The sequence below is a fragment of the Molothrus aeneus genome, chromosome 6 (assembly GCF_037042795.1).
Source record: "Molothrus aeneus isolate 106 chromosome 6, BPBGC_Maene_1.0, whole genome shotgun sequence".
Classification (NCBI taxonomy): Eukaryota; Metazoa; Chordata; class Aves; order Passeriformes; family Icteridae; genus Molothrus; species Molothrus aeneus.
This window is the reverse complement of record NC_089651.1, coordinates 52,641,700-52,668,101: the sequence shown is the minus strand read 5'-3', so window position 1 is coordinate 52,668,101 and position 26,402 is coordinate 52,641,700. Positions and strand designations below refer to the sequence as shown.

General features: G+C 42.4%; 1 protein-coding gene across 7 annotated transcripts in view; it reads left to right on the top strand.

The window, feature by feature from the left end:
- The first annotated feature begins 8,891 nt into the window (after positions 1–8,891).
- The window catches only part of CDC42BPB (CDC42 binding protein kinase beta), a 91,157-nt gene continuing 73,646 nt past the window's right edge, over positions 8,892–26,402 (top strand). For 2 of the 7 annotated variants that reach the window (XM_066552911.1, XM_066552905.1), the window contains exon 1: positions 8,894–9,218. In XM_066552911.1, the coding sequence (XP_066409008.1) occupies positions 9,041–9,218 (178 nt within the window). In that variant the 5' untranslated portion in view covers positions 8,894–9,040. Of the gene's footprint in view, positions 9,219–26,402 lie in introns of all 7 variants that reach the window. The other 5 variants (XM_066552907.1, XM_066552909.1, XM_066552906.1 and 2 more) reach the window with 4 other exon arrangements.

The following is a 26,402-nucleotide window of genomic DNA, read 5'->3' as shown; positions in this document are numbered from 1 at the left end:
GTTTAGAATGGAATAGAATAGAATAGAATAGAATAGAATAGAATAGAATAGAATAGAATAGAATAATAGAATAGAATCATTTCAGTCTGTTAGGAAGGGACCTATAGTGATCATGCAGTCCAAGCCCTTTCTAGTGTTTGACCACCCTCTCAGTAAAGAAATGCTTCCTAACGTCCAGTCTAAACCTCCTTTACGTAGCTTTGAACCATGTGTTATGTCACTGGATCTCAAAGAGCAGAGACCAGCATCTCCCTCTCCACTTCCCCTTCTCAGGAAGCTGTGGAAAGCAATGAGATCACCCCACAGCCTCCTTTCCTGCAAACTAGACAGGTCCAAAGTTCTTAGCCACTCCTCAAGCACATTCCTCCAGCCCCTTCACCAGCTTTGTTGCCCTCCTCTGGATGCATTCAAGGTCCTCACACCCTTGTGGGGACCAGAATGGCACACAATATTCAAGAAGATCCTCTCAGAAAGAGAGATCACAACTTCATGCTCTTCTGCACTGCCCAGCCTGATTCCCTCAGCCTGTGACAATGGCCACTTCAATTTTAGAAAAGTCCCCGTTTCTCCGTCAGAGCTGACTCAGAACAAGTGATAACCACAGCAGCTGCCTCCTCATACACCATACATCTGCTCTCATATCTCATGTCAGGGAAGCAGGCTCTTGAACCTCTCGAACCCCAGGCTCCTTGAGGAATCCTTCCTTGCTGCTTCTCCCATGGTGTTTGCTGGTCAGAAGACCTCCTCACATGGGACTATGGACTCCTAGCACCATGTGGTAATCACTGCCTGGTCTTTTACATCTGAAAACAGGGCTTTGCTAAGATATTTGTGATGCCATAAAATGGATTTTTGACACTGTCACACACTCTAGCAGATGCAGTCTCTATCCCCATGTTAGTGGGAATTGCACCCACACCTGCAACCTGGTGTTTGGTCTTGTCTGGGGAGCTGAAATCCCAACTGAAGCAGCCCATCACAGATTGAATTTTCAGAACTTCAAGTTGCTCTAAGATGTGGGGAACATTTCAACACTACATGGAGAAAGCTAAAAAGAGAACAAGATTAAAGAGCTCGGGCTGCAGATAACTTTATATTGCCAGGAGTGGTTGAGGGCTGGCAATTACAGAGCTGGCTGGAGACCTGTGTGGGACCAGCAGTTGTCCTCTCCTTCTTCACTGAAGCTGGAGAGCCAGCCTTGCTGCTACTCCTTCTGAAGTCAGGTGAATGCCCTCCTAGGGGCATTGCCAGTCAGCCCCTATCCCCAAATTAGCTGATGCATGTCCAGCTCTTCAGGATCCTCCCTGGCTTTTTGTCTGCCCTTCTCCTTGACTCCTCCACAGATTTCTGAAAAGTCTAGGTGTGTGCCACTTGGAGGATGAGTAACTCATCACTCTTCTCAAAAAGAAGGGGATCAACATGGGGAATGAGAGAGCCAGCCCTCAGCAGAGAGGTGGGAAGTGGGTAAATCAAATATTTCTGGTGGGTGGTGGACTGGCAGTGTCTGGGAGCAGGGGAGCCAGGCAGGGGTAGCACTCACCCTTGCCTGCAGTGCTGTGAAGTCCAGGTCTGTTCTGAAGTGCTGTCAGTGTTGTTACAAATCTTTGTAATTGCAAACATGTGAGATGAGACGGGGGCCTTTGGCACAGCTTGGTGCTGTGGAGGGGTAACTCTGCAGACCCACACTGAGTGCCTCTGGATGTGCAATGGTGCAGTAAAGATCAGCCTGAAGCTTGGCTGAAATCTTTATTCAGAGCAAATGAAGAAGAGCAAAATGTCTTCTTTGCACATTGTCAGAAAAATCACTTTGTTTTTGGAAGAGGTTTTATTGAATAGAAAAGTGAGAATTACCAGGAGCAGTCTTTCAGGATATTTGATGCTGATGCTGATACAGTTATTTTTTCACTGTCCCAGGATACTGTGAATTTAAGCCATTTTGATCCCACCTATGCCCTTCTGAACAGTGCTCAGAAATTTATAATAGAGAACCATCAGCTGGGAATGACTTGCCAGGTCATCATTACTGAAGAAGTAAAAGCATTTTTCTGCACAGTGTCTCCTGCTGCTTTTAGGGCAGTGTACAACTGCATTTTTCCTGCATGCTATTTAGGTTCTGCCTGTATCTTAGAAAGAGATTGGAATATTTTCTGATTTCAATTTCTCATTACCACAAAATTATTATCTATGGATTGTCCATTGTGGAGAGGGAACCAGGGAAGAGAGTACAATAGAACTTGCTCTTTATTTTGATTACACATTTTCTGAAAAATCAAAGAGCACTTTGTCAGAGAAGAATGAAGTATGCATTAAAGTAACATTACTTAAAATGCAAAAATATTTCATTCAAAGCAGATTAGTTCTATTCCTTTTAGAGAGACTTAGTTGTGCTTATCTCCATGGGAACACTACTATTAAAGTCACTGACAGATTTTTAAAGGTTCAAGAGAGAAGATGAGAGAAGTTTTATTTTTCATCTCCTATCATTTCTCTCAAGACATAAAAAAATTAATAAAATGCAGTATTAATTTAAAATGGGGTGTGAATAACACTGCTACTCTCAGCAACCCAGGAGAACTAATCCTACAGATTAGTTAAGAAAAAGGAACATATTTCCAATATATTTATTGCACACATCCCCTGAAACTCCCTTTATTCTCTACAACGAACAGTACAACTGTCAGTTTAGTTGAACCATGGTGCCAGAGCATCTAGCAAAAAACAAAAAAGCCCACAAAACAAAATCAGATAATCTTAGTCTAGCGTCAACCCAGGCGCAAAAAATCGCCTCCAGCAATGATGCTTTTCACACTTTGTACAAAGATTGATCTGACCAAGTCTGGCAGATGTGAAGTTGCAGTAACAAACACTATTAAATGACAAAATGGCAGCTGTACAGAGAGCAAGACATGGTGCTGTGACTTGCAAGACATCATAATTGTTGAGAAGTATTAGGGGGTTTTTATATCATCTCTGTGCCACTGCTTCCACCTTCTTGGGAGATCCATGAAGAACTATGAGCCTAAGGAGGGTTTTATGTTTTGTTTTGTCACTCTTTCAACACTGCCATGTGCCTAAACAGATTGGATCATTGAGCCACTGTTTTCCTTAGGATACTGTGGACTTGAAATCAGAACTGAAATAAAAATGAGCTGTTGTGTTGCCTAAACGTGGTGATGACATTCTGCTCCAGATGTCCACGACAATGACCTCATCTAAACCCATAGTTCTCTACACTTCAGTCTTTTTCAGACAAATACTGGGAGGGGGAAAAAAAAAACAAGAAAGAAAAGAACAAGTGATCTCATAATGATTTTGATGAAAGCAGCTGCCCACTTCAGTTAATGCTGCACTCAAAACATGAATGGAATGGGAAGGTTTTTCATTTGGGATGGGATCCATTTCAGGCTCCTCAAGTTAAACTGCCCATAAGGAGGAAATGTAGATCAGACCAATGCCTTCCTGAAACACCAGCAGACAGGCAAGATCCCTTCTTTCAGGGGAACTTATATGGGCATAAATTATTGAGTAAGACAACTGTATGAGCCTGAAAAAATAGATAAAATGACGTGTTTGGGAACCTGCTGCAGCTAGACTGGGGGAAGTGAGGGGTTAGCATGGTTCCTTTGCTTATTAAGGAACTCTGCTACCTGTCCTGTAAAGCAAACCAGTCAGAAGTGACTGTATCCCTAAAAGTGTCTACTAATTAACCTAATAAATTTTTCCTTCTTTGTTTTTTGTTCTCTTTAAGGAAGCATGCAGCAGGTACAAAATCTTTTCACATCCTAGTTTGCTTCACCTTCAGTCAAAATGTTGGGTTATACCATCACTAAAATCTAGATGCTTACAAGAGCAAAACAGAAGCACTGCCAAGAAATGCACCCAATGGCAGAACACACTTAACAGGAGGTAACTTGCCAAGCAGTTTTGATGCTCTTTTTTTTTTTTTTTTCTAATTTATGTTATGGGAAAGCATTTTAGTGAGAATTGGAAATGACCAGACTCAGCCTTTCCCAGCACTTTCCTGTGAACAACTGCCCGTTCTTTCCTCCCACTTCACTCATCATCATGTGCAAAGGGAAGAGCATTAGTGAAACTCAGATATTGCATTACCAGAGAGCTGAAGCAGACAGAGCTCCCTGCAAGCTGAAGCACAGTTCTAGCATTCACAAAAAAAAGAGCAGAGACTTTTTCTTCTTTGAGAAATTTCCTATGTACTTACCATCATGGCCAACAAACCAGTGGTGACTTTGCTGTTGTTTTTAATATTGACTGCATTAGCTCAATGTTCAGGCTTACATGGTGCAATGTCATCAAAGACAGCCCCCACTGATAGATTATTTTTGGCTCCCAGTATAGATGACAGCTGTATATTTACACTGTGTTTGGCAAGAAGGGATTTTTTAGAATATTGCCAAATACAAACAGATCTGGAAAGGTGACAGTTTCCTAAAAAATAATTCCAGGAAGGAAATTCCATGATAACAACAAGATACAAAGCAGCCGTGTGACTTTTAGACATGCTTAACTCTTTTTATATTCTACCTTTGGAACTCATTACTGTGAGCTTTCTCTGATTTCAATTTAATTATATTTTGCATTCTGGATCATTAGAAAACTTCTCCCTTGCTGCACATTATTCATCTTCTCTCTCAGTTAAAAATTTTATCTAATTTCCTTAATTAATAGAATATATTTAGGTCTTCTAGCTAGGTTTTCTAGCTATTTAGACTTTCCTTTGTTTATTACTATAAAAACAATTTAGGCAAAACCCAAATAAAATATTGCAACTTGATTTTTTTTTCTCTTTTTCTATAATTATCTGTCTGAATGTAACAAAGGAGATAGTTGCAACTTCTTCACTTTTTATTTTTAGCATGGTGTTTCTCTTGTGAATGAGCTATGCTTGCAATTTCTGTCTGTACTCTATATTTCTTTATTTTCCTTAATTCCAAAATGATCTGTGGGTGGATTTTCCTAAAGTCATAAAGCAGTGACACAGCTATTTCCTGTTGCCATCAAAATTCTGTAACAGAATTTCTCTCTCTCTAAGTTACTAAGTTACTTGGAGTACAGCCACAAAAAAAAAAAAAAAAGGAAAAAATACCTAAGTTGATTGAGTTGACTGGATTAATAAAAACTTTTCAGTAGCCACATAGACTTTGTGCCTTCAGTTCTGCAGATCTACAATGATTCCAGATAAGTGAGTAAACTGAGAACCTGTTCACTTGCCAAAAAACCAAACCAAAACAAAAAAAACCCCTAACAAACAAACAAAACCCTGAAAAATTTAAAATCAGATTTGTTCCAGAAAAAGGGGCTGTATTTTTCCACTAAATATGCCATAGGAAAAAGGAACTGGTAAGATGGATCATTCAGTCCACTTTAGCCAGATCACATTTATTTTTAGCCTATGGAATTGGCACAGATGAGTAACAGAAGCAGAATACCTTCAGCTATATTTCCAAATTTACATACAATTCCTAGTAGGAATACCAAATGTCACCTTTTAGCTCAGCAGAGTTTTTTGTAGCTGAAACCCTTGCTGTGAAAACCCAGAATTATTTACAATGCACACAGCTTTTAACTCTTTTGCAGGGGTTTTTTAAAACAAAATTTCACCTAATTCTGGAATACCTACAGTATCGCTCATAAATAATCCTGCACGTGCTGCTCTGATGTGCTAAAGCCTCCATAGCTGTTAAAGCCGGATTCAGCATCATCTGTCACCCATCTGTCCTCCCAGCGCTGGACCTGGCTCTTCCCTGCTACTGGTGCAAGTCAGGAGTAGCTCCCGAAACCCCTGGATTCTGCTAATGCAAACCAGACTGAGGGGACTGGAAACAACAGAGCAGAGCGATTGTAGGTGGAGATGGCTCTTTCTTCACCGAGCTGCAATCTCCTTTATCTCTTCCTTGCTGAAGGAGGTGATGGTAATCACCACCTGCAGGAACAGATAAGAAGGGCAAAGACAGATATTGTAACGGGATCTTTAAAACTCTGTTGGCCATTACTCTGGTCAACTGCGCGAAAATTACTCTCCAAAGTGGTAATAAGCTGAAAATGTTAGGCTCTCCTTTTAAATAAAGCAACAGCACCAAAAGAACAATTGTGATTGTTGAAATACCAAGGCTCCTCTAAATGAATGTATCTGTGATATGACACAGTATGAGGTCAGATGAAGCAACTGTAACCAAGGAGGAACACCTCGAGAGAACAATGAAAACTTCGAGATCTGGTGCAAAATACTTTTTTTTCAAGTGGATGTTTGCAGAAGGAAGTACAAAGAGATAGAATTTATTCAGGAAAAACAAAACTATTTTAGTCTACTGTGGGGTTTCTTTGTTTTAAAATTATAGGTTCTCAGTGTGATTCATAGGATCTTCTATCAACTTGCATTTTTTAGAATTAACAGGTCCCAACACGCCTGTATCTTCTTGACCCAGGTACTAGGTCCAAACGCACAGGATGGTATTATTATGAACTGAGTAACTTTCAAATGTAATAGATATCTGCTGTCAAAGAGATATCAAACATTCCTGAGGGCCAAGGGATCCTAGAAACAGGTATTTCTGTAATCAGCTGCTGGCCCTCTGTGTCACATGGTCTGCTTCACAATAAATATCCCATCGCTCTGCCTGGCTGTGCTCCCGACCCTTGGGAAAGGGCAGCTCCCCGTGTCAGCTCTGCTTGGGTTTGGCCTCGCCTTTGGCCCTGGAGGTGACAGATGGCACCGCTCAGGTCTTTCGGCAGTGACTGCCATGTCACGTCTGACCCTGAACAAAGCGCAGTCTGGCTCCTGCTGCCCGGGGCAGGATGTTCCCAGCCCAGACGCAGCCAGCGCTCCTCGGCTGCCTCCTTTCCGGTGCGATGGTTGTGAACGCACAGCACCTCAGCTACCTGCCGGGGGAGACAGGCAAGGAAACAGCATCCTTGCCAGTTCAGCTTTGCATCAGGACCTGACTGGCTGCATTCCTGCAGAAGTAAACTCCCATCCCAAGCTACTCAGCATCTTGCCTTGAGGTGCTGCAGCTTCCAGAGAGAACAGTTCTCAGAATAAGCTGTGATGGGAAAAAAAGCAGTGCTGAGGAAAGGTTTGAGTGCCCTACACCCAGTTCCCTGCTCCTTCAAGGGACCAAGGGCAGCAGCTGTGAACACACAGGGCTCTTTTTGCCCAGGCTAGCTGCTGCTGGGAAATAAAGTCCTATCACCAGGGAGGTTCTAAAAGGCATAAAAAGCCACAGCTTCCAGACACCATGTCCTGCTGCAAAGCCATGCCTACCCTGCCAGCCCCATTGAGGCAGGGAATATGACCAAGGCTGGAAAAGAGAAGCCCCCACTCCAGGTGTGGTTGGAGAATTCTCCCAATGGCCACAGTATCCCGTGAAGACCTGTGGGGATGGTGGCCCTGGGGCCACCACATCCTCCATGGGAACCCATGGCCTGGCACGGCCAGGTGTGGGGCTGGGGGCTCAGGCAGGAGCTGGGTGGCTCGGGCAGGCTGCCCAGTCCCCAGGGCTGACCAGTGAGGACAGGAACTTTGCCCTGCAGCCCTGTCAGGATGGCACAGGCCAGGGCACACACACTGGACACACATGTTGTCCATGAAATGGGAATCATTATCTGGTGTGCAACACGCCAAGAATTGCACACTCAAGAGAGACATTGATTATTTATTTCAGGGTTGTGCAAGCTGGGTGCTCAGTGGTATTGCACAAATCAAGCACAAGCCACCAGAGTTTCTGCACCATTATTCATAAACAGAAATTCAGTTAGCAACTTCCCAAGCTCAGCCCCCCTACTAGGACTGGTTAGTTATTTCCATACAAGTTACATAACCCCAGGTAACTTCTACACGAGCTCAGAGAAAGGGTTTTCATCTGGGCAGAGGTCTTTCTGACCTGTAGTGTATTACACCTAAGATGGTTCAGCAATAGGATATTTGCACCTAGAGTATTTTACCCAAGTTAGCAATGGAGCCTCTGGAGCAGGTCCAGTGGAAAGGAGGAAGGATAACTGGGGGACTGGAGCATCTCTCTTATGAGGAAAGATGAGGAAAGTCCTGTTCAGCCTCAAGAAAACCCGAGTGAAAGGGGATCCCATCAATGTCTACAAGTATCTGAAAGGAGAGTGGCAAGAAGATGGAGCCAGGCTCTTCTCAGTGGTGCTTAGCAATAGAACAAGAGGCAATGGGCAGAAACTGATGCACAGCAAGTTCCACATGAACATGAGGAAGAACTTCACTGTGCAGTGACCATGGACTGGAACAGGTTGCCTGGAGAGGGTGTGGAGTCTCCCTCACTGGAGACATCCAAAGCCATCTGGATGCCATCCCGTGCCATGTGATCTGGGGGTGACCCTGCTCGAGCAGGGAGGTTGGACAAGACTCCCCGTTGTGGTCCCAGACCCATTCCGAGATCCTGTGATTCTGTGCACATAGACAGACACCAACACCGCCATGTGCTGCGTGCTTGAAGCTCCTCAGTGGCAGCAGGTCCGTGAGGGAGAGATGCTGCCTGTCCCACTGACTAGGGCTCCTTCGTCGTGCTTGAAGGCACACACAGATCTGACACTAAAGAGCCTCCTGACTGGGGATAACACAGACACAGGCACATACAGCCACACGCACACGAAAGTGCCGACGCGGACACGCAGCCCACGCCGCCCCTCACGCTCTCCGCGGCGAATCTGCCGCTACGGGGCACCGCCCGGCCCAACCTTCCTGCGCGCGGCCCTGCCCACGTCGGAGCGCGCGGGCGCCGCGCGGTGGGCGTGGCCGCAGGCGCTCCGAGGGACGCGCCGGGCCCGGGGAGGAGGAGCGGGATCGGCAGCGGGATCGGCCCTTCCCCGCCGCCGGGGCGAGGCCGCAGCGGAGCGGGGCGGGGAGTGGCCGGGTCCGGCCCATGGACCGTCCGTGCCCGACGCGGAGCCCGTGGAAGGAGCCGCTCGGCCGCAGGAGGCGGCGCGGGGCGGCTGAGAGCGGCTGAGCCCCGGGGCCTTCGCTTCGCCCCGTCCCGTCCGCGCCCCTCGCCCGAGCGGCACCATGTCGGCCAAGGTGCGGCTGAAGCGGCTGGAGCAGCTGGTGCTGGACGGGCCGCAGCGGCACGACAGCGTGCTGAGCGTGGAGACCCTGCTCGACCTCCTGGTCGGCGTCTACGCCGAGTGCAGCCGCGACTCGCCGCTCCGCCGCGACCGATACGTGTCCGACTTCCTCGAGTGGGGTGAGCCCGGGCGGGGGCCGCGGGGCGGGGGCTGCGCGCGGTGCCCGGCGAGGGGCGGCGGGCCGGCCGGGGCGGCCCGGCCCCGCGGTGCGCTCCCACCGCCGCTCCCGGCAGCGGCCGGAGACGCCGCCCCTGGATGCGGCGCCTCCCTGGGGAACACCCCCGCCGCCAGCCGGGCCTTGACCCTCCAGGTCTCCTCCCTCGGTCCCAGGCGAACCGCTTGGCAGCCGGCAGCAGCGGAGTGTCCTTGGCCTGAAACCGTGCTCGGCTTAGCCCGAAACGTCAGGCTAATCCAGTGCTCCTCGGAGGGTTTCCTACCTGGGGGAGGGGAGGGGAGGAGAGCACCAGGCTCAGGCTTTGAAATGCTGCTCTGGTGCCGGCTCCTTGCTTTAGAGAGGGCGTGTGTGTGTGTGTGTGGCTCGAAGAAACAACAGTTCCCGTTCATCATGCTGTCTTTTTTAATTTGGGCATGCCCCCCCCAAGGACAGAGAATTTCTAGGCAGCCTTTCTAAGAGCTTTGTTTAATGGTTCCCTACTGTTAAGCAGCCTGATAACGAGAGACCTCCAATAGTCCGGAGCATGCTGACAAAAGAAGATGTGGATACTTTTGATGGCACTTAGGATAAAAGTTTTCCATCCGGTGTTGGTTAGTTAAGGCTATTGACTGGAGGTATGTGGAGAGCAGAGATCCTTCCCTGCTGCATGTCTAAATGAATTTATGTTAAAACGGCCATGGTGGCTGACTGGTTTATTCAGCTGAGTAAGTTATGAATAATAATAATGTGTGACGAAGGTGACTTAACTTCTCCATGGAATAAGAATTGGAGGGGAGGGAGGAGTGATCATTGCTCACGAGAACGTTGCCCCGTTTATCAGCTGTTCCGTGCATGTACAGTTAATTAGGCTTTAAAAGAGCACTCTTAAAAAATCAAAAAAACAACAAAAAAAACCCCCAACCAACAAAACAAAGGATTTCCTAAGGGAGAGGGAGGGGCAGATTTACTTCAGTAAATGCAAATGTGTGTCTTTAGCACTAGAGACCAGAGCACTAACATGAAGGGACAGCTGGTTCTCCTTAATTTCTGTGGGGACCACCACTCTTTGTCATACACTAACAAACTAAGAGGATTCACTTCCTGGACTCTTCTATTGACGTCAGTAATGCGATTGCCAACTGAATAATTAACCACTTTATCACATCTGCCCCGGAAGGCTGCAGCCTGGGGAACATTGATTATTTGTTTTGTCATGGGAGCTTTGTACGTCTTCTGCAAAGAGCATTCAGGGCTTTTTGTTTTCAAGCTGATGGCTTGAAGGAGTGAACACCAGCAAATTGTTAAGTGTGATAGATCAGACTGCAGCATACTTTGAAAACTGAAGTTGGAAGGATTTGGGGCAGGCCAGAGAATGATATGCTTTTCCTATAGCGCTGCTGGTGGTTGTGTCTTACTGATTGATCCCAGCGTTGTCATTTTTTGTGTGATGGAGAGGCCGATTATCCAATTGTTTATAAAATCGCTTCTTTTAATTCTATTTATTGTGCTCACTGAATGTGAAAAGGTTACTGACTTGATGAAAAGTATAGCTCGCAATAAAAACAGTGTGTAGGTTTTACTGCAGTGTGGGATTACCCTGGTATAACAAAGTGCCTATTCAATAAATAATTGAAATGTATGTGAGCTACCATCTGGTGCTGCAGAGTAGGGATAAAAGTTTGTAATCCAGGCTCTTGATGGTAAGAGGGTGGACCTAAGTCTGGACTGGATATTTGTGTTCCATCAACAAGGGATACCCTTAAAACCAATTACAGTTGATACTGTGTGTTCCTTCCTTTCCTTCAAGCTGTTAAAAACAAGTAAGTGCCAGCAATGAGACACCTTTTATCTGTGTCCTAATGCCCTCACAGTGTGTTTCCACTGACAAGGAACTTGTTTCTGCCTCCAGCTAATAAGGAAAATATCATGCCAAACATGCTAATCTTCCTTATGTCATGATGTGTCTTAATTACAGCCTGATTTGCTGTTAGAAGATATTCTGGATTAATGTGCTCAAGTTTTCTGTGCTGTTATGTGTCTGTAGGAGCATCAGAGTGTAGTTAAATATTTGGGATATACTTTGAAGATCAGTGTTTCTTTATCAGCTGGAGACAGAAGGAATTTCCTTTTGACAAAATGGAGACTTACCACTGACAATGGAAATAAGCTGCATAGGTATTAAATTTGAATTAAGATGACCTATATAACAAACATTTTTTTTACAATTGTGATTTTAAAACTGGGTGTGAGGTATCACACCTGTAAAATTCCCTGAAAATGATTCAGCATGGCTAATGGACTTGCTTGCCTTCTTAATTGGCTAGGGAAAATGGAGTTCAGGCATGGTAGGTGAGGCAGGGTTTTTCTCTGGCTGTGGGGTGCAGAGGAGATGGTGAGTTGTGTGGTGTAATTGCTGGATATGGCTATCTCTGCTTTCTGACAGAGCATGGTGCTGCTCATACTCTGTAGCTGGTGGATCCTGGAGAAATGGGGAATGCAGAAAATTAAGTCCCATGTACATCTTGTGAGACTTAGGCCACCTCCTCTCTATTCAACATCTGTGGAAGCCTTGCACCTTACCTGTGGAGGCTGATAAACTCCAAATGGCGCATCCCATTGCTTCTGTCCTGTTAATTCCTCTGCTGCTTCCTGGTAGTCCTGCCATAGGCTTAAATCTTCTTCCTATTTCCTAACCATAGAAGAGCTCAGGGTGTGGTCCTTTGCCTTGAGGCAGCTTGTGGCTTCCATTGCTTTACAAATCTTGTAAGAATCTGCCATTTTAACCTTGTCAATTATAGCTTTCCCATGGTGAATGGAGCTTTCAGACAGACTGTTCTTTCCCTATACTGGATGTATAATACACATATCTTTATGCCAAGTGTCTTTGGAGAAGAGCTAGCTGAACTGCAAGTGAGTAGTCCAAAGTCCTTTTCTTCTAGTTATTTTTATTTATAACTTCTGTTGAATAAGCTCGCATCCAGTTGGTTATCACTGTTATATTGTTTATATAATAGATATTGAAATAATGCTTAGTATTCTTAGTGGGAATTGAATCCAAGTCTGTTAGGTAACAGACCCATGTCTACATGTTCAGAAAGAGCTTCCCAAATCTGTGCTTAGTGTCTTTTAAACTGTAGGAGCTGCATCTGCTGCTCCTAGAGTGAGAAATACTGAGGAGTCCTGTTTATTCTAGTTGGCTTTGCTCATTCCTGTCTGAAAGTGGGACTACCTGAAGCTATCAGCAGGCACTGAGGAGGCTGCATGGACTTTGGACTTACCTGATGGACTATGGGTGCTGCAGTGTGTGTTGTCCATACACTGCAGAGGGATGTCCCAAGAGACTTTTCCTGCAGAAAATGCTGTCCCTTGTTTACCCTGACAAGGAGAGAAGCACAAGAGTGCTAGAGCAGCACAGTCACAGCTCAGGTGTCTGCACCACCTGTCCTTTAGCTTTCAGGTACAGCATGTTCCTCCCCATGGAGCCTCTCGTTCTCTCATGCTGAGCCATCTGAGTCTTGCATAACCCTGTGCTAGAGTGGCTGCTTGCAGGGCACCTTGCTGGCTGGCATCACTTCTGTGCTGGTTTGACATCACCTTGTTTTTCAGGAGTTATCTTAGCAGGCTGTGGCTGGTGCTCACTGCCCCTTCCTTCCAGTCACCAGGGACTGGCACAACCGGCTGCTCCATTTTTGGACAGCTGCTTGTCACAATTTGCAGCCAGCAGTCAAACACGTTCAGAGGAGAGTCTCAGGAATGGGCTTTATTTGTATTCAAAATGATCCTGGTGCTGCACAGCCTCTCTTGCTTCAGCCTTTGTTTCCTCTGACCCTGTTTGATACTGCTGGCCTGCTACAGAGGGCAAGGTGGCACGTGTCCCCAAACACTTCATTCAGTGTTGTCTCACTCCCAGACTCTCTACTGGCTGGTTCTCTCTGTGGCAGCACCTCAAACCCCATGTCAGAGTAATTTAGTAGTTTGTTGGCTTTGTTTGATGCAGGCTCACAAAACACTTCTGTGGAATGTTTCTCCTCATTTGTTATGACCTGTCAGTTTGAATGCTGACTTACCTTCTGTGTTCTCAGTTTGTGCTGCTACCCAGCTAGAGTGGTGTTCTGCTTTTGGATGGTGGTGGTGGTGGAGTTTTTTGTCTCTGTGTTTGTTTTAATTTTTTCCTGAGAGGAACTCTAAGGACGCTGAAGCTGTGGGGAACATGAAGAAGATGCAGATGATTAGCACAAGTAGGCCAGCTTGCACTTTCTGCTGAGCTCTTGAAGAGAGTCTGGCATAATAGTGGATGCTGTTGTAGTAACATAAATATATTCCCAGTGTGGACTAGAGGAGAGAAAAAATGTACACACAGAGTGCTCAAAGCAACCTCTAGCCTAGCCCTGAATTGCCACTTTTGGGTATATATTTGTTACCCTTGAGTCTGGACCATAGATGGAAAAAATCATGCACAGAACATTGACTGGGAAGGGCTGCTTTGCTGGTGCAGTGATCACAACTTTAGGTCACTGTTGGGACTGGTGCTTCAAGTTTGGATCTTCCATTTGGAGGGGCTCTGTGAGCTCTGCAAGTTGAGTCCAAGGCCTAGTTTTTCCTCCTTTCAGTTCTGCTTAAAGATACATCTTAACCTATCAGATAAAAAAAAAACCTAATTCGGGGAGGGATAACCTTGCAGGGTGGCCTTTCTGTCAGAGCAGTGCAGAGCCTGTTCTCTCAGCCTGAGAGCAGTGGTGTTCTGAAGTGTACATGTGAGCCTGAGAAAGGTCTTTCCAGCCTGCACTAGAGCATCTTCTAAACCAGCTGCAGGGTTGTCCTAGTCCTGTGCCACAGGTACTGCTGTTCTAGAAAAAGTACTGGCTAAGAGCAGGGGCACAATGTGTGGCGAGTGTGCTGCTAGCATGGATATAGCAGAACTATCCTCAAGTATTTTTGAGATGACCTCAGAGCTGATGGATTTTTAGGGTTGCTTATGAGGATCTCTTGGTCTTTTGGGGTTACACCAGGAAAAGCTGTAACTTGATAACATGTCATATTTCTTGACTTGAGGGTTTAAATTCCTCTCTTCCTTCCCTTTGGCACTCCTCTCCTTCCTCTGCTTGCAGAAATACACATAAAAATTCAGGAAGGGGCCTTGGGCTCTGCCAGCCCATATAATGTCCTTCTCTGTGCAGGCAGAAGCTGTGCAGTGAGTGATAAGCCTGTTGGGCACGTGTGTGAAGTGACAGTGGTTGGATAATGAAGACAGCTGATGAACAAGAAAACTGAATTTCAGGTTTTGGCTAAGTCTCTACATCATCCTCTATCCACCAAAGCCTGTTACAATTCCTTATACGAGAGTTAGTGGCAGGAGGGTGTGCACTGGGGCAGGGTACAGCTACAGGTGCCTTGCACATGTTCTGGAGAGGTGAGTGGTGGTGGTGGTGACCACAGGGTTTTTTGTGCAGTATAGATGCAGCTAGAACTCTTCCCTGATGGGGTATCATAGCTTGGATCACCTTCTGTAAGGAGGTCATGATGGTCATCTGGCATAATAGTGTGACCCTGGCTGCTGAATCCCAGTTTCCTGCATTCTCTGCTTTGGTGAAACTGGTTTTGTTCTCTTCAAAGATTGTATATTTGGGCTACTTCAACATGAATTAATCCTAACTGCCATGTTAGCTTTGACAGCATTGTAGTCAGTATAGTGACATGAGGGCATGTGGTTAAAATCCTGCTGCTGTATGATGCTGGACTCTTTACAGGACATCTGTTTTAATCTATTCTTTTTAGAATGAGACAGAATCTTTTAATGACTTTTTCTGTAAAACTTCATGCTGTGAAGCATTGGGACTGAATGTTGCAGTCATGTTTTAGTAGTGGCAAAGTAACAGGGTCTGGAGGAGGAGAGGCCCATTGGCATGTGCTGGTGAAGTGACAGATGGCCTGGGTGAAGATTTGTCTTTTGTTCCATAGAAGGAAGTCAGTATTGCTTTTCTCCTGTGCATGAAGGTGCTAATAAATAGCACCAGTCTTTAGTTAGGGCTTGAGGAATTATGTGGTGTGTTGAAGGCTGTGATCTATATTTTGCATTTAAATTTTGTTTATCTATGAAAACTCAGAAGGGGGTAAATAAGCCACTGATAAGTTTGTCTTCATACAGGAAAATATGTGTGCAGCTAGTAGTTTCTAGATGGTAGATGATAAAGTGTAAGATTATAATGCAGAAGTAAGATTTCATAAGCATCCATAAATCTAACTTTTTCTGTCTTGTTTCACTTGCAAATCTAAATTATTTTCATATTGAGTTTTCACAGATAATATTAAGATATAATATTTTGCAAAAAAATTGACTCAATTTACATCCTTAAAACTTGCATGGTTGTCAGAGCAGAGTTAAACACTATCAGTGGAAATGTCTTGAAAGTCAGTTTAATAACAGATCTAGTAAAATGAACTTTTTTATCAAATTGAGTTGAATCTATTTTTGCAAACAATTAATGTGTGGGAATGAGTCGGTTTCTTCCACACCTACTAGAACAAATGACTTTAATTGTGTGAATCAGAACTTAAAATACTTGTTTCATTAGCTGTTTTTAGCAAGTTACTTCTGCTTTATGGTTGAATATTAATATTTTAGGTTTTAGGAATGTTGATCTGTAATTGAGATTAGCTGGGAATGTTAAACTACAGATTCTTTAAATTTATAAAAAATTACACTTTTTCCCTTGCATGTAATTTGAGGCAATTCATGCAAGCTGGTTTAAGATGGGTATTACAAAAAGGAAGAATTATAATACTTAACAATTGCAAATTTATCTGTGCCACTAACAGAATGCAGTGCCTAGGATTATGAAAAATTTTATGGGTTCATCTTTTTCATTACCAAAGTCTGAAAAAATCAGTAGGACAATGGACCACAAATAAACTGTTTAGAAAAATAGAAGGACTTGTTCAAGCTTTTTAATGTATTTTTGTTTTTAAAAATACTTAAAATAGAATTGACATTTGTTTCCTAAGTCTCATAAGGTACACTTGAGAGTTCCAATGTATTCATGATTTACCAAAGGGCTTGTATCATGCTCACTGTTATATCCCACTGAATGCTAGGGGGTTTGCATTTTATTTTATATATATTTTTTTTTTTTTTTTTAAAGGGATTTAATTTAAAATATTCTCCAGGTCTGAGAATTTTTATATACATTTGCTCTGTGGTTCAATGTAATCTGTTCATTTTTTAGCTGTCTCCTAACACTAAAAGCTTCCAGCCTATTTTTTTCATCAGCATATGCAGATTGCCAGAATGCAGGCTTTCATTTATAAAGATCTTGTTCACTATAATGAATATAGCTTTCTTCAGTAGGAAACTACACGCTGTTTTCTTAAGCCCTGATTTTGCATAGACCTCAGTAATCATGTCTGGAGATATACTTAGAGTGCATTCAGATTAAGTGTGTGCATCCATCATTTCCAGCTGAGGCCTTAGGCATCCTCAAGTGCCTGAGATCTTAATTTCTATCATTCATGTCATCAGGGTCTTAACACTGAAACGTGTTATTACTTAACCATGGCCTAAAGCTTCAAATGTGATTAGTTCCTCTGGACACCCAACCTAAGACATCTATAAAGGAGTCTGAGCTTTAGAAAATGGTGGGGATATCTTTTCCAAGTATTAAATCATTGAAACTGTGTGGAATTTATTAATCAGATGTGCATGAGTTAAGTCTGAGGTATAGTTCTTAATTTGTTTAAGTGCAGTGCCATTGAGGGGTAAATATGTTTAGGTGCCTTTCCCCAAAAGGCTGAGAAGGGGTCAGAAGCAGCACCAATTTCAAATATATCCCAAATTCTTTTCATAATTTATAATTGTTCTCCAACGAAAAAGACAAGTTATCCATGTTTATAAAAATAAACATGGATAATTTGTGAAGTCCTGCTTGGAATGTTTATGCCAGTTTAGTGAAATGGTCATGCTCAGAGTTTTGGGAAAGTCAATACAAAATTCTGTCTGGACTTTTAATTCAGCTTAAACCTGAGTTATTGTTGTTCTAATTGTCATTAAAAGATTTGGTGAAAGGTGAAGTAGCAAGTTAAATGACTCCTGTTTTAAACTTGTTTGAGTAGCTATATGGAAGTCAGACTTAAGGAAGTGTTGCAGCTATTCTGGCAATATTGTACTTTATTTGGGACTGTGTAGTTCGTGGGGTGTGGATTCATTCTTTTTTACAGGAGGTATGACTTTACCCAAAGCACAACAACCACTGTAGAGGTATGGATGGAGGGTTGTATATTATGATTTCCCTGCCAGTAATGGTCCCTTAGCCTAAGACCTGCACTGTATGCCTTTGAAATCTCTGTCCTCACCTGAGGAAGGACAAGGTTTCTAGTAATTGCATGGTAATACTCATGGGACATCTGGAATCTTTTTCCCACTCTTGAGGAGTTCCTCTGTCCCTGGTTCCCCCCACTACTTCTTACAGAGATTTGATGTGTACCTTGGGAGTGGATGGGGATTGTCTCCATTGCCTTGCACACCTTAGGATTGCTGATGTTGTTATAACATGGCTTCTATGATCTTCATTTTGCACATCCTTCCTCAAAAGTTGGCTTCTTCATGGAGCTTTTCTGTGTGCTGCCAGCCTTACTGCTGCCCATGTGACTTGGATTATCAATACAGGAAGCTGGAGTGTTCAGAGTGCCTTTTATTTTACTGTAATTAAGGCAGAGTAGAAACAGCAGGAGGGTGACTCCAGGCATGAAGATCCTATTATATCATTTTGAAATATGTTCCCAAAGGTTTGCTTTTTAAGATGCATGTTTAGTCTTTAGATTTAACTCTTTTTCTGATAGGATTAGTTAGGTTGTCATGTGTTTTTGTTCCCTCCACCCATGTTTCTGTGTATCATGACTGCATGGCTGTGGTCTGTCTCTTATGAGCCCTGAGAGATGGTCACCCAGTGTGCAAGCTCTGCAGGCTTTGTTCTACAGGCTTCTAGTTTTTGGACTCTGGATCCAAAGGACAAAAAGCAAATTTTTCCTATTTTTAGGTGTTTTTCCTATAGTCAGGTGTACTTGAGTAAGATGTTTGTATTGAAATTTTTAAATTAAGGATGTAGGTTTCTGTGTCTAGTCTGTGATTGCTTTCACTATGTGAGCATGTAATGGGAATGTAATATCTGACCACATTTTCTTTCTTTGTAGTTTGTATGCTCTTTAAGCCAAGGAGGGAATCTCATTCTGTTCTCCGTATTAGAGCTACTTTTAGGGTGGCATTGTTGCCCTGGAATGGTCTCAAGTTACACATTTTGAAGGAAAATACATTTTTGTGATTCAGAACCATGGGACTTCCTCCAGGAGGCTGTGAGAAGAAAAGTTTTACATGTACAAGAGGCTAAAAGTGATCTAGACCTCACAATGGAGTAACTGGTAGATGTTGGGTTGTAAGTGCAGAGTGAAGGCTGGAGCCTGTGGTATTTAATGTTTCTGCCTTTATTGGGTAATAGGTATTTTTCCTAAACTCACAGCACTTCATCTGTCAGAGCAGACTGAGAAGTTGCAGGTCAGCTGTGTCTCAGGGAAGAAGCACACACACCTTTTCCTTCCAGACCAGCTTTAACTAGTTGTAGTAAAATGCCTTAGGTCATGTGGCATCATATCACTGCATAGAGGAGTTAAGTTTGACTGTGTTAACTTACTCTGGTATGTAATTGAAGATTTCCATTACCAGTTAGTTCAGCCTTTGGTTTCCTGGACAGTTGATATTTAAGTTGGGAATAATGTCAATATACACACAACTGTTTTTAAACTGTGGTTCTTCTGGCCTGGTACTCCAGATAACCTGCGACAACATAGTGTGGGGATGCCTCACTGGAGGCTGTATCCGAGCCACAGATTGTCTCTATCTTATCCTAGAAGTATTTACTGGTTATTAAGGCAACTGAACTCTGGTTATCAGTGTGTGTTTACTACTGTGGGCCAGCAGGATTTACTGGATTGGATGTAATGCTGTACCAACAGGGCTATACTGGGCAGGCTTGACCCTGGCAGGCATGACCTAGTCAGGTTTACATCTGTGGCTAGAAATAATCAATCCTTGTGCATCTTGAAGTTGACCCTGATGTGAATTGTGAAGATAAAAGCCCTGACATTTTGTGAAGGAGGGAAGTGGGAGATTTTTAATTAAGAAAATTAAAAGCTATTTGTGAAGAAGCTTTTACTGCCCTCAGGAAAGGGCTTTGCAGTAATTTTCATCCATGTTAAAGGTATGCATGTATTTGAGTGGCTCAGACCAGGAGAAGTTGCCCTGGTTTATCCTGACAGAACCAAAGCTGTAGGTTATCTAGGTACAGACTTCCTGTTCTTGTGGGTAGTGTTAAACATCATAAAGATTGTGTTTAATGTTTCAGGCATGTTTTGAGGGTGGGGATAGCAGATACTACATTCCATCCTCTACCTTTTGTATGTAGCATTATACTTCCCTCACACTGTGAAATATCACAAAATTCAGCATGACAAATGCAAAGTCTTGCTATGTGCTGCTGTAAAAGTTGGGGGATGACCACCTAGACGGCAGCCTTACAAAAAAGGATTTGTGGATCCTGGTACACAATTAGTTGAAAAAGTCAGTGATGCATCATTGTAGAAATGGAAGCTGCCTGTGTACAGGACTGCATCTGGAGTGTGTCGCCAGCAGGCTGAGGGAAGTGGTTGTTATTCTCTTTACACCACTCTTCCAAGGCCACTTCTCTTGTACTGTGTCTAGTTCAGGGCTTCCCAGTACAGAAGAACCACTGGGAAGCTGAAGTGAGTCTAGGAGTACTGATGTGGCTGAGGGCCTGGAGTAGGTGAAATGCAACAAAAGCCTGAGATGCCTGGAGAAGGGGAATCTCATCATTACCCTCCACTGCCACACGTGTGGTTAGGGAGGACAGAGAGGCAGATGCTTCCTGGGCACACTGCCAAGAAGGACCAACAGTGGACACAGGCTATGGCAAGGAGGATTCTGACTCTTTGTGAGAGAAAAATAAAAGTACTCCTCATGAGGATGGTCTTGCACTGGAAGAGTCACCCAGAAAGATGAAAGGCTCTTTATCCTGGCAAACCTCAGCTGGACAAGGCCTTTGTCACCTGATTGAACTTTGATGCTATCTCAGCTTTGGGGGGGATTCTGATGTCCAGAAGTCCCTTCCAACCTAAGTTTACTCTGAGGTTCAGTATGCTTTTTTTCGAGTTAACAAATATATTTAACATCATGGCTGCTCTGCTAGTAAATAGTTGTTCTTCATACTTCTCAGAATGAAAAGCAATATGTGAAGTAGCATCTTCTTCTTGCTGTAGATGAAGTAACTAATACAACTTGGTTTTTTTAATAGTCTCAGATGGTCACCTTGATTGGCTGGCATTTTACCACAGTCTGAACATAAGTATTGACAAGCTTTTAACTAGGCTTGTTAAATGAAGGGAAAGTTTTGTTCATGTTTTTCTTCCATGTATTTAAAGAAAGCACCAGTTTCCTTGTTCCTGGCAGTGAATTTGCCAGAACAGGTTTTAAGAACTTTGAACCTATATTTTATGTTTAGTGCTGTCTCTCAAGTGTGGTTTCCTTATGTCTAGTTAGTCTTGATAGCACTTGGATATTTTAAAGCGTTCCTCCGTGGAGCTGTCAGAAGAGCCTGCCCTCCCTGCATGACTGCAAGCCTGAATCATCCTTTATGAAAAGTACAGGTTTAGTTGTTGTACTAGATATGTTCTCATATCACAAAGGATCTCTATCTAGTAGGGCTCCTAATATGCTTATATCTGACACTATAAGGAGTCTAGGTAAGCAGTTGCTAACAACAGGGTGAAACAAATATTCCTCATAAGAGGAAGATGTAATGGGAGGTACTAGCTGGGGTTTTTTGTTTTCTCTGTAAACTGAGAACTCATATGACTTACATGAAGTTGGACCTGCAACATGGTTTTAATGCTGATATTCTTGACTGGTGATAGTAGACTCAGCTAACCAAAATGCACAACAATTTCAGTGTTTCAAAATCATATTGGTATATGGAAGTGCTATCAATAATGAGGAAAACAATGTACACATGGGACAAAACCTAAGAAATGAATCCTTTCCTAGTGCTGTTTTGTACTTAGAAGGTATCAAAGTGGCACTTGACTTTCCATACAGTGAATTTTTGTCTGTGTCTTGGAGTATTTTGCTTACAGCAAACCCCTTGCAAAATAATAGCATTCTTCAAAATTCCTACATTCCTAAATGCCTGGAAGTCTGGTAGATACCCTTCTCAGAGAACATACATTGTCAGCTATGTCATGAAGGCATTCATTGAGAGCTCTATATAATGTAATGGTCCACTGCCCTTCTGGGGCAAGGACTGTATCTGTCTGTGTCTGAGCAGTTTATAATGTGTGTTCATTTTTCAGAAGAAACTTTTCTCACAGTGTTGTGTAGTTGTTTCAGATGATCTGGTGTTTGCACACTGTGGAGGTACCTCGGGGGAAAAAGAAGACGGTGAAATAATGGCAGGAAATTTTTGTTGTGGACTGAGTCTTGCTGCTTAAAACTACTGAGAAATACCATTCTCCTCCTCTTATTCCCAAATTTCCTCTTTCATTTAATCGTTCAGGCTCGTCACTTTTAATTTCTTACTTATTGTATACTTTCATTTCTTATTTAGAGAAGCACTTTGCAGTGATGTTTTCAAAACAGCAGTGCACACTTTTGCACACATGGCAGCAATGATCTTTCATGTCAGTGGCTGTAATATGTCATTGTGCACATTGGTAATGATAGCTCTTTCTTCAAGTATATGCTTGATAACTGCAGAATAAATAATACAGACCTCACTGGAAAATGTGCTCCAGTAATTCACCTTCAGAGCTCTGTGGGTGACAGCTGGTGAAAGATAATGGATTATCTTTCTGCAAGAGGAAAGCATGGGCAAGACCTACTTCTTACATCAATCTCCTTGCCCTCATCTCTTCCTCCCCCCTCATGTCCCATATAACACTTAAGAACCTCTCCTCTCCATCTTCTGAGGGACTTGGGTGGAGATTGCTTGTTATCACTTTTGTGTTTAAAAAATTTGAAAAAAAGAGTTATTGGCAAGGAAATAAATTTAGCTGTGCATAACAATTCATGGAAGAGGAAATCAACACTGTCTGCTAGTAATCTTTTAACACATATCCAGAAATAGATTTTTGGAGAGTCACAGTATTTGTTTTAAAATTTATAATATTGGAATAAAAAATAAGCAGATCTGTGAATTAGAAAGGAGTGGAAAAAAACATTATTTAAAGTCCAAAATATTGGTCAATATACTGCAAACATTGGTCAAGCCAGATGTCTTTACCTGGTGCTTCTAGAAGTTCCTGTACTTTAAAGTAAACTTTAGGTCGAGATTCTTTACTAAAATGTCTGTTAAGAAAAATTTTGAAGGAGAGATGGAACTGATGGTACTCAGTGAAAAACTTCTCACATGGGATAAAAAAGATTCTTGTTAGACTTGGGTTTTGAGTTGTTCAAGTATGTTCACATAAGAAAGGTGATATTCAAAAGTGACTTCTTGGTTCCTTAAAAATGCATTCCTTAGAGAGTGACTCTTCAGAAGAGAAATTCCTTAAATTTTGCTTTCATGTAATACAGTTGTAAGTGCCCCTGTTGTCTTCCTTTAAAATACAGCTGAATAGTCAGTCAGGAGTGAGGTTTTGCCAACAACTGCATAAGCTATTCTGCTATTGTAAAATTTCTTTAAACAATTAGGTACATTTTTGTTCCTGTGTAAGAGTAATGACTGGTGCAGTCTGAGCATAGTAACAGACATAGTGACAAAGTGACCCTTGCTGCTCATGCAGATAATGCAGTGGAGTAGTTTAACACATGACTGTTCCTTCTTTTTTATCATGACTGAAACTTGTTTTGAAAGATTTTATGGACCTAGGTTTTTGTTGTTTTGTTTTTGTTTTGTTTTTTTTTTTTTTTAATTATGCTTCTGTGGACTTGTTTTAAAATTCAAATTATATAGGAAACAAGAGTTAAACATCAAGAAATTATTACAAAAGTGAAATTTTGGGGCTGTTAAAGTATTAACAGTAGGACAGTTGCTAGAAGTACAGTCTTCAAGGCTTTTTAACTCCTTTCCAGACAATTTGATGAACAAAAGAAGCAAGTTTTATAAGCAGTCATCTTTCCCCCCCAATGCTGTGGGGTATTTGTGTCCTGCAGACCATTGCCATAGACCTGCGCTGTGTGTGTACCTGCTCATGAGAACCAGAGTGAAGCTGTTTGTTAAAGACCATGAAACTACCAAGAGATTTTTGATAAATGTCATGTCCTTGCTTGATTCACAGTGGCAATCCAAAGATGGAATAATGAATTACTGAGAACATTTTTCATGAGGCTGAAAAAAAAGAGCCCTAAGTGACATATATATTGAGTATCTTATGTAAAGGAAAAAAAAAATACACAGCTCTTTCAGACTTTTACATGAGAGAATTCCAAAGAAGTTTATGGAAGAAAAGGATTACATAGCCTCAGCTCCACAATACTCATATCAAAATGAACCTAGCTTGTCTGAACTACAGTATCAATGATGAAGAGTTTGACAGTCTTTATAAGATTGTGGTTTGGGACTCAATGTGCTTTTAAAGTGAGCTGATGCAAGTGGAAAATATTACTGAAGAGCTAAAACAATCATGAAATGGGTAAAGTACCCAAGGTTTACTTAGATGACACTGGAGACAAATTAGTAAAGGAAAATATTAAATTCTAGATGGAAAAAGAAAAAGGAATGGGGTATAACTAAAATGATGTGTAAGAAAGTAGAAGGGCAACCATTTGGCTTTTATCTGTGTAAATATTGGCTCAATGTCTATAGTAGTTTGCAGTTGCATTGAAGTAGATTAAACCATTTTGTAGATTGACTGAAATTCCTTGGTTTTCTATTTGTGGTCACTTCTTCTGCTTGTGGTCTCCTTAGAGGCTGAGTGCTATGTTGGAAGATTTCTGGAAAGAAGTTAATGCATCTTTACTGGATCCTGCTCTGGATATGGGAACTTGTAAAAGCACATCTACACCAGTAGGGTTTTCCAGCTGCATCTGTACTGGCATGCAGGTGCTCACCCTGGTGTTGCATAGGAGCTTTCAAATGTTTGGTTGTTATTTCCAAGTATGAGGAAAGAAAAAGGTTGGAAGCCAACAGAATGAAGCCTGAGGTATAGATGAAGATTTGAGATTGCCAGCCTACTACAAGCTTGTTCTGAATGTCTTAGTACTTGATTTTCTGTTTTGAAATCAACACACCTGCCTAGATGGACTGTAAATGAGGAAGAAAAAAAGGAATTCTCTGCTCAAATGCATGGAAATAAATCTTAAAGAAAAAAGATCGTGGATGTAGTGTTTATTAAACATAGATGGCATGTGGATAATGTTGCACCTTAAGTGGGGAGTGTACAAAACTGAAAACTTATGTTTAAAACTACAAGCTTAAAAGCAGAATGCTCTAAGATACTGCACCTGATATAGAAACTTTCTGGGATGTTCCTCACTTGATACGCCTGTCTTGAAAAGCTGAGGAACAAGACGTAGAGGTGAGACGTGGTATTTCCAATTGTGAGCGCAGTGATTGAACAGATTTTTGTTCCCTACCAGCTTTAGGAATATGTAAGAAAGAGGAAGCAGCTAGAACCCAGGGATCTTGGCCTGCTGCTGATCATGCTGGAGTGTGCAGCAATGGGAGGTATGCTCTGGACTGAAACGTAATGTGGAGGATGTAAGATTCTAGGAGCCTACAGGAGGTTTGGGAATGCCTAGAAGCATGTCCATTAAACACCAAAGTCATGTGGGCTGGCAGTCTGTTGAGAGCTTTCCTAAAACCATGATCCAGAAGCTGGATTTAAGAATTCCTGAAAGATACCATGGTGAAGATGTTAAGAAAAGATGGGCTATAAACAAAACCAAAACTGTTCTTTGATACACAAAATACTGAGATAAGGGGAAAGAGCTTATTCAGTGTACTGTACATAAATTACCAAAAATTTGGATAGGAAAGCATGATAAAAATACAGAATGAGGGAGAGAGAAGAAGGAAGAACTTCATCCTGCCTATACTAGAGAAAGCTGAATTTATAATGCTTGGAGACTTGGAAATGTCTCTAGGAAGAGGCTTGGGGTTCTATTTTTAGTTTCCTGTTCCGTATGCTTTGCATACACATGTGATGTTAAAGCTCTTTAGTCATGTTCTAATTCAGTTAAATTTTAAAAATTCACTCTTAATTGTTCCAAGATTTGCCTCCCTTAACAATGGCTTTTTGATTTGAAGAAGAGTTTAAAAATTTGAACCTGCATAAACTGTCATATGTCTAAAATTCTAGACTATCATTTATCCAAAATGTTTTGTTTCATGGGTGTTCACTGTGTTAAAAAACCAAACCCTGTTTTAAATGGATTTTTTAAAAATTTAATAGCAGATGTAATGGTCCTGGTCAGTTTGAAACTTCAGAATAATTAGCTGATGCTAGCAAGCTAATAACTGATAGCTGGTAAATGGGCAGTATTCTAAAACAGAATTCTGCAGGCTTCTTGGTTTATTTCATTGGTAATTAAATTTTTTGGCTTTTTTTTTTAGCCATAAGCACTTAAAAATATCTACTGCTAATGATCTATTATCATACAGTTTGACTCCATTTTTTGAAAGCTACTTCTAAGGCCAGAGGTGGGATTTTCTCAGCTTTCCAGTAGATTCTCCACACTCTTGGTAAAAATTTAGACCTTTCTTATCCATTTAAAATTTTAATTGTATTATGTGGAAAGCCTGGGAATAGAGATAGACAAATTTTAAAATGTGCAGAGGCAGTGTCAGACATTAAGGAGAAGTTGCACAGTGAAATTAGAAGCATGTTGCCTTATCTGGGTGATGTTTTCATCACGCATTGGAAGGCTGAGAGATGTATTTCTCTTCCCTTTCGACTTTCTTTCCATCCTGAGCAAGTAATTTGTCAGGAAGCATCCTGATATGCCCTCTGGAGATGTGCTTACCTTCTGAGGACCCCAAACCCCAGTGATTTTTCACAGCTGCAGGCAGCTGGCCATGCTCCCGATGCCCTGCTTGCCCTGAGTTTTTTTGGTAGTGACCTTTGGAACTTGAAGTCAGTGAAAATAGTGCTG